The sequence below is a fragment of the Fragaria vesca genome, linkage group LG7, assembly GCF_000184155.1.
Source record: "Fragaria vesca subsp. vesca linkage group LG7, FraVesHawaii_1.0, whole genome shotgun sequence".
Taxonomy (NCBI): domain Eukaryota; kingdom Viridiplantae; phylum Streptophyta; class Magnoliopsida; order Rosales; family Rosaceae; genus Fragaria; species Fragaria vesca.
Window position 1 is genome coordinate 9,775,171 of NC_020497.1, and position 10,456 is coordinate 9,785,626.

The 10,456-nt window shown below is 41.3% G+C and overlaps 1 protein-coding gene across 1 annotated transcript; it reads right to left on the minus strand.

Annotated features, from left to right (window-relative positions):
* Window positions 1–469: 469 nt before the first annotated feature.
* Window positions 470–4,873, minus strand: LOC101296606 (probable protein arginine N-methyltransferase 3-like). Its single transcript, XM_004307033.1, has 7 exons — window positions 4,579–4,873; window positions 3,718–4,275; window positions 3,489–3,586; window positions 2,765–2,843; window positions 2,419–2,676; window positions 2,146–2,313; window positions 470–1,385 (listed from the first exon to the last, which is right to left on the minus strand). The coding sequence occupies exons 1-7, from the start codon at window positions 4,864–4,866 to the stop codon at window positions 927–929; spliced, it is 1,908 nt and encodes a 635-aa protein (XP_004307081.1). The 5' UTR covers window positions 4,867–4,873; the 3' UTR covers window positions 470–926.
* Window positions 4,874–10,456: the final 5,583 nt, after the last annotated feature.

Genomic DNA, 10,456 nt, shown 5'->3' on the forward strand with positions numbered 1-10,456 from the left:
AATAACTAGCTATATATGTTTAATAGCTACTGTACTTTTACAATTCTACTAGCTTGTGAATTTTAAAAACTTGTATTGGTGATTTGGAGTTGGGATATAACAATAATCATTTGATTATAAATTGAATGATGATAACTAAAAATTTCTAGTAAAAATTAGATGAAATAATATGTAAAAAAAGGTATCAAATAATAAATATATATTAATTATATTACATAATAGAATATTTCATAAATTAAGGGCATTTTAGGCAGTCTGAGATGTGTATTAAGTATAATACTGAAATGAAAAACTTGATAGGTGGTGTATTAAATACCGGGTGTGTATTAAGATATTTGGGGTGTATTTAAAATTTCTCTTGAAAAGCCAGGGCATATATTTCAGTAAGGTTCATACTCGTTATATCGTTATAACTAAACTGAGGTGACACTGACAAATTGGGAATACAGGAGTAGATACTCACAATAAAGAAGCTAAATTGAGATGGTAGTACTGCAGAAAGAGAGGTTTTCTAATGACACATTTCCACGGGTTATAGCTGCTCCCAAAAGTGGATTAATCTGTTAGGCTTGTATCACAGCTACACACATTACAGTGAGACCAGAGCACTATAGTGACTACCATGTTTGCTTCAAAAGGGAACCAATTGCAAGTTTGGAAGATGTCTCACAGTTTTGAACAAAATAGGCAAAAGGTAACATATGATAGAAAATCAACAGGTGAAAAGTGGAGCAACAAAGGATTCAAACCCGATCTACACCAGCAGCCAAATACGGATGATTTCCCCAGCGTGATTGGATTTTGAGCAACTGTTGGCACAGGTCGGCTGTGTCTCTGATCATAAAGCTGCAGAAGATTCGAGGAATTGTCATTTTTGAATTGTTGAGAAGCTCCGACAATCAGGATCCCGGATCTTTTTCATCAGACTAAGTTAGATTAAAGAGTTGAACAGGCCAGCTGTGTTTTCGGCCATGAAGATCAATCCCAGTAGTTTCCAGGGAAATGTCAATGTTACGATGTTGAGAAGCACGGGCAATACTAATGCGCAACTGTATCCTTGCAGCGGGACAAACTTCAGTGCCAACTGCTGCTGATCTGTCCACGCAAGATTTCCCTGATGTCACAGCAATTGGTTCAGGAAATGTCAAAATTGTTTGCATCCAGTGTGTTGGAGGAGTATATGGGGATGTGGACAAAACAGCTGGCTTTTCCTTGCAGAACCTGCTGGTAAAACCAGTCTCAAACCACAAGACAATTCCATAACACCAAGTTGTTTCAGATTTCAACCCATTTGAGCCACTAGTTGCACCATCACAGTTTGGTTCCAACACAACACTAGCAGTAAAATCGACTTCATCTGGCTTCATAGTAACCAAGTCAAAGGTCTGCACAGCAAAAAAGAAGGATTATCAATGGTCTACCTGATGAGATTAGAGGTCTAGTTCTTTGCACCACTTCAAGTTACAAGAAAGTTCAATTGGAGACACAAAAGCATGGAGGTTAAAATACAATGTTCATAAGATCCTTCAAAGATGCTTCTACCATCAAATATCTTGGATATGTTACAGCTAAATCTTAACGGGACTTTTCCATTTACCTTTGTTATGTTAAGCCTAATTTTCATGCTAAATTTGATAGGCCTATTATCAGGGCTTGGGAGCCAGCCAATGCCATATTACGATATTAGGGTCTACTTCAAATAATGTATTGCTTGATCTGTTGATTCATCAGACATTATGCAAATTTAATACAATTTTTTATGCAAACCAACTTAGTCGAGAACTTGCAATCGTAAATTATATGAATCTAAATGAGCCAAGGTTCAACGTGAAAATAGAATTGCAACTAGTAATTTATCTGTTCTATAATGTGGCCATTAGTTATGGAAGGTGAGATTCTCTTTCCCATTCTGGTAGTTTAGTCATTGGCATTGGGACTTAGCTACCCATAGCAGAAGATGCCATCAACCATGCAAAGGCATGGAAATAGACAAGCTGAATGATAAATGGGAAAAAATAAGGATAAGCATAAAAAGAACAGACATACAAAAAATGCCGCATACGCACATAGTCGAGGTATCAAACTAATAGCAAATTTAAGATATATTGTGTAAATTTCACAATTGGATAATAGCACAACACCAACCTGGAGAATAGCAGCACTGGTCACCAAACCATGATCTTCCACGACATCAACTATAGGGACTTTAGCAGCGCCATCAACGAGCTCCTTGCCAACACAAGACATGTTGAAACCATATACACTTTCCCAAAATGGAAGACTCGTAGCACCTTTTCCAAATCCAGCAACAAACTAAGAAGAAAAGTAAATTACAAGGTGTAAAAAAAAAGGACTATCATGACATCATTCGGAGAAGCGTATAAAAGAACTGCAGAATCTAGAAGCGAGATGACTCACAATTGTTGCAGTGTCAGGGAGCATGGCGCCTCCAGGTTTCAACCACTTATCTCGTGCAAAGAGTACTGAACTGAGCATTGCCTCATAAAGTAGGCAATACCCCATCCATTCACTCAGTAATACATCAACACTATGAGGTTGAATCACCATGGATTTATCAAGCTCCTCAACCATACCTTGAACCACTTCTATTACCCCAGTGCCATGGGTAGTACTGTCAACTGAACTCTTCAACAGAAGATCGTTATCTTTTGCTATCTGCAATTAAAAGAACCAAGGAAGTAACTTGCAACAAAATCTTAGGACATGAAGGAACAGATTTAACAAGAATACTGAGATAGTTTACCCGAGTTGCCACTGAAGCCATCTTCTCACTTGCTTCAACTGCAATTACCTTTGAAGCCCCTGCTTGCGCTGCAAATAGACTATTAGGACAAAAAATTAGATGTTTCTCAGTAACAGATCATTATCAAAATTGCATGAGATTAATATCTGTACACTCTGTATTGTGTTTTGCTTCTGGAAAACCTTTTTTTAGGCATGTATAATTGATAACTGTCAGCTGCAAGAGCCAACTTAAGACAGGGCTCAGCAACTCCCATTGATTTCCTCAACTCATATATAGTAAAATTGTTTTCTAATGAATTCCATGTATAAGCATAATTTTTGTAGAATATCACAGACATTTCGCAATACAATTATTTGTCTTCCAAATACATGAAAAGGCTTTGATTGCCGATGCAATCAACAGGATCCTTCCAACCAAAATTATCCTTTCACATGCTATCATTATTAGGGTACTTAACAAATATCTCCAAGCTGTATTCCCATGATTTTCACTCAATGCGCACAAAAATTAGCACACTAGTCATAAAGTGAACATTCCATCTTCAACAATCACATGGTGATAAAGGACAATTAAATCTACTACAAATGTTACACTGATACAGGTAGTGAATAGCAGAGTGTATTTTCAATATTCCATTGATGTTTAGGATAAGGGGTGGAATCGCACTGATAAGTCCATAATGAAATAAGGAATCACAAAATTTACTGAAGTGTTGTCTTACCTAAGTATGCCTGTGCCACAACCTACATCCATCACTACTGCACTCTTCAAGAGAGAGGGATTCTTTAAAATAGCTTGTCCATAAGCGTCCATTCTCACCTGCACAACACCACAAAGGGCTCTAAGTGATATTTAAATACAAACATTCAGACGTTCTTCTGTCATGAATAAGGTACTGTAACTGTATTTTTGATTCTTCAAGAACCTCAATTTAACTGTTTTCTTTTTACCTTATCATTGAGCATTTCTCTGTGAATGACAAATGAGCTGTAAGAAGCAAAGTAATCATCATTGACATTCTTCATATCCTTTGAACCATGATTTGGAACATATGTTCTTATACTCTTTCCCTTTGTCTTTCTCTCAGATGAACCAACATACTCTCCTGAATTCACACCATTGGCAGTCACCATTCCAGAAGAGCTAGCTGTGTTCAAGCAGCCATTTGATAACAGATCACCATCCTTTTTCCCACTCTCACAACAGTTGTCAGAATCACTAGCAATCTTCTCCACATGAATCTGATGATCAATGCAAATCTCTTCAAAATGCCGCAAATCACTCATAAGTTCGTCCTTGTCAACCGCCACATTGTACTCATCGTCGCCTTCTTCATCTTCACCAAAACTATACAAGACCGCATCGTCTGCCAAAAAAGGCTTGAGGAACACGTCACTATCCCATATAGGTTTAATGTCTTTCAAATCAACTGTTTCATGTAAATGATTTAGTAAGTCTTTGCTGGACTGACACCTTTGCCCACAACTCCAACATCTGCAGTCGAAAACCTGGAAAACATAGCAAATGGAATCGGCACAATAATAAGAAACTAAACTCTTGCAACAGATAAGGCAACACTACACAATCCGCAACCGAAAAAAATATATATATAATAAAAAAAAATAACATACTGAAAGAGGACATAAACTCATCAAAATATATTAAAATGACTTCTAAATCTAAAATCTCATTCTCATCACCATTTTACAGAAGAACAGCAAGGTTTTAGGGCTTTGAATGGACATTTTAGCAAACCATAAATTGCTGAAGATTCAAAATTTCTATTCGGTTTTCTGAGAGCAATCACTGACCTGAGAACGAACGTAATTGATAAGCTTGAAGGAGCTGTAGAAACTTAAGCCCAGGGCATTCCGGATGGCGCGAAAATCGAAATGGTGAGTGGCGCTGCAGTGATCGAACAGTTCATCGCAGTAAGTGAACTTGGAGTCGCAGAAGAGGCAGAGCAATTCCGAGTCCAAGTCTGAGCTCTCTTCTTGTTCATCTGCTTCGTCTGCGTTCCAATCGTCCCAGTCTTGAAGCTCATCGACTTCGTATTCGTCGTCTGTCAAGGTCGGGTCGTGTTCCGTATGGTCCGCCATGACTGAATTGAGTGAGAAAGGTGTGAGAGACACAAACGGCTTAAAGCCTTAAACCCTTCGGAAACCCTACAAACTTTTTTTTCTTAAAAAAATCAATCGGTTAATACTTGCTTTTACCTTTGCCATTTGTTTGGTTACCAAGCCATAAATAAAAATTACCATTTCACCGATGCAAGTGGAATTAAGAAGAATACAACTATCATAGACTTCTTTCCTTTTGTTATAAATATTATAATTTGTATGGTTATCCATGTAATTACTCATTAGTTATGTACTCTGATTAAAAACTAGGCCTGGCAACAAGCTGGGTTCGTGCGGTCACAGACGGGTCCTTAACGGGCCGGGCTCTTAACAGGTTAAACCCGTTAAAAACTCGTTCGCTAACAGGTCAAACCGAGCCGAGCCTGACTGGTTTACGGGTTTTCCGTTGGAACTCGCTAAGCTTGCAAATTTTTTATTTTTTTTCCTAAACCCCTTGAAACTGTGAAGATTTTTTTTTTTTTTTTTTTAAATGAGATAAAAAAAATTTACATCTCAAAGTTTATCAGTCAAATTACTCACAGCCTACAACACCAAAACATTATATCAGTCAAATTCACCTACATAAACCATTAACATCAACTCTCACAAACCAAATACTAGTTTCTTCAAAATGAAAATACACCAATATGAGCAAAAATTTAAACCCTTAAGAGATAAAATGATAATTCAACAAATATTCATTAAACAAAATACATAATTCAAAGTTTTCTCCTTAAGAGAAGCTTTGTTGTTCCTCCAATGCATCATGATGGTCAAACAATGTCATATGGAAAATATCCTCAATAAGATCATCCACGCTAACACTCTCCTTCTCTAAAAGAATAAAAAAGTTCTTATTAATATTATGATAAAACTAAATTGATATTTATGAAACAAAACTAAATTGATATTTATTTTACCTAACTTGCCGAAATCCCAATCACGAGTACACAACAAAGCTTGAACAATATCAGGCAATAACGAACTCCGATACTGGTCCAAAACTCAACCGCCAATGCTGAAAGCCAACTCAGATGCAACAGTAGAGATAGCGATCGTCAACATATCATGAGCCATATGGAAAAGGATACCACGAAGCAAGTATATCCAACTCCATCGATCTATCCAGCCTTGCTTTGTCCAGAAATTTGCTCAATTCACTCCTCAAGCTTGAACTAGGACCACTTCTATAATGAACATCAAAATCCGGCAAATATAGAAATAGCTTAAGAGTATGCAAACAAGTACACAACAACATACTACAAGACAAATATATAACACTTTTATTTACCTCCAATATACTATGCTTACCTTGTGCTTGAGACGAGCTTTGATGAGTCGAATAGCTTGAACTATGGAGATTGAAGTTCTCCACATAGGCACCATATAGCGATGACAATGTGTCACTAAAATCCTTCAACTGTGAAGAATCCTGACCATAAAGTATGTCATAAGCCCACTCCACAAACTCCATCTTAAACCGTGGATCCAGCATAATTGCAATCCCCAAGATAGTACTGCAATAATCTGACCAATACTTCTTGAACTTCAAATCCATCTCCTCCCCCATTCGTTTCATAGAGGAATCATCATCTTTCATAGCTTGCTCTATACTATGCTGAATAAAAAGCACCTTTGGGAAGAACAAGTTTGATGTAGGATATTTGTTCCAGAAAACAACTTTGTTACATCAAAAAACTCCCCTAGGAACTTGTTTATCATCTCCATCTTATCCCACTCTTCAGCTTTAGGACACAACTAGAAGTTAGTGTCACTCACCCCCAAGTTCTCCAAGGCATGTCGGTAGAAGAGTGCACTGTCAAGCATCAAATAAGTTGAATTCTATCTTGTAAGCACATCCTGCCTCAATCCTTTTCTACTACCACCCAATCCAACTTCTGAAACACATGCCAAAAAATTATCTCTTCTTGCTTCTAAACCCTTTATATACTTGATACATTCTCGTTTCTTTGCAACAGATAGATCAATCTCTTTTAGTCCATCTTGAACTATCAAGTTCAAGATGTGTGCATAGCATCTAACATGAAAAAATCTACCATCCATTAGTAGCAAGCCTCTAAAATTCAACTTTATCTTCAATTTAACAAAAGAATCCATGGTTGATGCATTATCTAAGGTAATTGAAAACAAGTTTCAATTCCCCACTCTCCTATCAAGGTAAAGACCTTATCAGCTAATGCAACACCATTATGATGGGGAGGCATATGACAAAAACTGATTATCTTTTTCTGCAATCTCCATTCTGAATCAAAAAAATGTGCAGTAACAGTCAAGTATCCATCAGTGGCTACAGATTGCCACAAATTAGTAGTCAAACTTATTCTACCCTTAACTGAACTCAACAAAGTCTGAAGCTTCACCTTTTCACTCTTAAACATATCTGTTTCTACCTCTTCCGAGAACATGAGACGGGAGGTTGAATCCTTGGTTCCGAATCCTGTAACTGCACAAGCAACAACACGTCAGGAGTCGGGACTGGGGAGACCCAGTCTTCGACTCTCCGATGCTTAAGTCAGCGTTTGATTGCTACTTGTATAGTACGGGAGCGTGGGAGGAATAGTGGAACTTACCTTTTCTGGGAGTTTGTGCCTGTTTGATAGGCTTGTATTGGGGGTTTTGTGATTAGTCCCCGATGTGGGACTGTTCTGTAGTATTGTTCAGTCTCTTCCCTTTCAGGGGAGTTTAGCTATTGTAGAGTGGGTTTGGCATGTATGTTGCTGCTATGCTCCCACTCTTTGGGCAACCCTAACAGGCTTGCCGGTGATGGTTTGGCCGGAATGGCTTCCGGCGAGTGGGTAATGATCTTGCATTCTCGACATGGCCAAGTGTTTTGGCTATGTATTAACAAGTCCCCAAGTCCCCAGTCCGAGAGAGCTCTTGGGTGGGGAATTATTCTCAAGTTATGCCGAGAATGTGTTTTACCCCGGGAGCTGGAGGCATGGTGCCGAGTCCCCAAGTCCCCACACGAGGGTCGCGAGGTGGCTGGGGTTATGTTCTAAGATTGTCTTACCCGGGAGCTTGAGGCATGGTGCCAAGTCCCCGAGTCGCCACGCGAGGGTCGCGAGGTGGCTGGGGTTACGTCCCTAGATTGTCTTACCCGAGAGCTGGAGGCATGGTGCCGAGACCCCGAGTCGCCACGCGAGGGTCGCGAGGTGGCTGGGGTTACATTCCGAGAACTCGATACGAACCTTTGCGTCATATCCCGTGTGTTGTCATAAATGGCCAGTTTATGAGGAACACGCGGTCATTTATGGCGAGTTTTAAGGTCGTAACGGTTTCGTTGGTTTGTGTGTTATTGTTTTTTTTTTTTGTAACATGCGCGTAATTAACTCGCGTACGTGGGATCGTGGGGCGCGTCTTTAATGCGCCCTCTGATCGTGGTCAACGTGGCTATGCCCTAACCGTTGAGAAGGAGAGGATCTAGACGGTCGAGGTCCCCTTAAATGCTCTATAGATAGGCCTGGGAAACAGAAGGAAGGAGTTTGCATTTCGAAAACAGAGGGATTAGGGCTGAACAGTGAGTTGCTCGATTTGTAAATAGGGGTTGTGACGAACTGTGACTCAAACCTAGGGAACGTCTAATTTCATCCTCGATCGATTGGGTGTGAGCGCTCGGCTGTTTGCAACCAGCTTCATTGCCACTACACAGATCCAATTTTCCCAGGTATGAACTTGTCAATTCCCTTTCTAGGTTCTGTTTTTGTTTTATTTTGAATCAATAGGGATAGTGTGTGTGGGTTTTGTTTCAGTGGTTACTGTGCTAGGCTAGATTAGAGGATTGAGTGGCTTGCTATCAGGTTAGCTAGTGTTAAGGTAGCGAGAGTCTGACATGTGAGGATGTAGGGTATGACAGATCCGGTGTGGGTGTCCAGCAAGGAGATTGTGGTTGTCTCTAACTCGACTGATCTTGATTCGGACACCTTGCACCGGTTGGAGGAGGAAGTAGATTACCTTATGGCGGAGGTTGCACTTGACTTAGGGGAAGGCATTCCTGTTACGGATGCAGGGTCTCACGTATCCTCGTCTGACCCTCTCTTGCAGGAGGTAGAAGAGTTTAGCATGACGAGGTCTCGGGAAAACGATGACTCGTTTTTGGATCCCCCCAACAAGAGTATGACATAGTCAGAATTGAAGGCGCTTAGGGAGAATTGGAGTATCCCCGAGGAGGTCTTTTTACGGCCTCTCGGGAGGGGTGTTAATTTCTGGGACCCCCCAGACAACTTTACCCTGGTATACGAGTACCAATTGAAGTGCGGGTTGATGTTCCCGTTACCTGCCTTTCTGCAGTACACCTTAGCGTGTCTGCATGTCGCCCCGGGGCAAGTTACCCCAAACATGTTGCGACAAATATTAGGAACAAGGGTGCTTTTCCGTTTGCTGGGGCAAGAGTTCCCCAACGGTGAGGAGTTCAACGCCTGTTGGCATATGGCGTACTGCGCGAAGAAGGGCAGCCGGGGCTGCGTGACTTTGAAGTCTCGGGGGAAGTTCAAGATCTTAGTAGAGGACTTGCCTACCTCTACGAACGAGGGTTGGCGACGGAAATGTTTCTTTGTCGAGGGGCAGTGGCAGGAGTGGCATGGACACCCGTTCCGAGTACCCGGGGCGTTCCAGAAAATAGGTACCATGTTTTGTGTCTCGTGTTTTCTTTTCTGTTTGTACTGTTCTGCCCCTGCTGACTGCTGACTTTATGTAGTGCCCCAAGAATATAAATTAACCGAGCTAATGGAGCGTCTGATACGTCAGGTGCTGTGGGCATTCGAGTGTAGGAGTTCATACCAGATATGTCGCCTTGGCGTGTATAGTTATTTCGGTTACTCCCGGGTCCCAGGTCTGTACTTTGCTTTTGAGTTGTTTGTATAGGTTTTTCATTTTTGTTTTTTGCCTGTGTTTTGATCTTTACTTTGTCTGATGCAGTGACGATGACTCGGGATGCTGGGTCGCGGAAGAAGGAGGGACCTTACGACAAGGTCTCTGACCAGGATGTTCTGGATGGGTTGCTAGCAGAGGCTGCTCACGCTAAGCGGTATGATGTCGACCTGGAGACTGGGGAAGGGGAGGAGGTGGAGTTTAGCGAGGGCGAGGATGATTTTGTGAGGTTGAATTTGGTGGATGACGACTACGCTTACGTGCCTCCCTTGGTGGCGGAAGTAATGGGCTTAGGCGACTAAGGGGTGAGTGACGAGGGCGTAGAAGTCGGGGTTGGTGATCAAGGGGAGGAAGAACAGGTTCCGATGGGTGAAGAACATGTCTTGGAGCTAGTTGGGATGGAGGATGTGTCGCTGGGAGATGTAGGGGAAGGCCAGATTGGTGGCGAGGATCTTGTGACAGAGGAGGTGGAACCCCTTGGGCAAGAGTCTGAGGAGGTCGTCGTGACCAAGACTCGGAAGAGGAAGGAGAGGGTCGAGTCTTCACGCGATGGCCAAGGAAAAAGGTCCTGGAAGGAAGGGCATTCTGGGAGTACCGGGAGTTTGGCTGAGATTACTCATGCACTAGAAGGGACCGGGGATGTGCAGCCATGCTTGGCGCAAATGGCGTATGATATGCGGCA

Bases quoted from the DNA above. Each gene is read 5' to 3' on its own strand.
- LOC101296606 (XM_004307033.1), bottom strand. From the start codon at position 4,866: ATGGCGGACCATACGGAACACGACCCGACCTTGACAGACGACGAATAC. The intron at 2,844-3,488 runs GTAAGACAACAC...TTGTCCTAATAG, and splicing joins TGTGGCACAGGCATACTTAG to TCTATTTGCAGCGCAAGCAG. The intron at 2,314-2,418 runs GTGAGTCATCTC...TTTTCTTCTTAG, and splicing joins TCCCTGACACTGCAACAATT to TTTGTTGCTGGATTTGGAAA.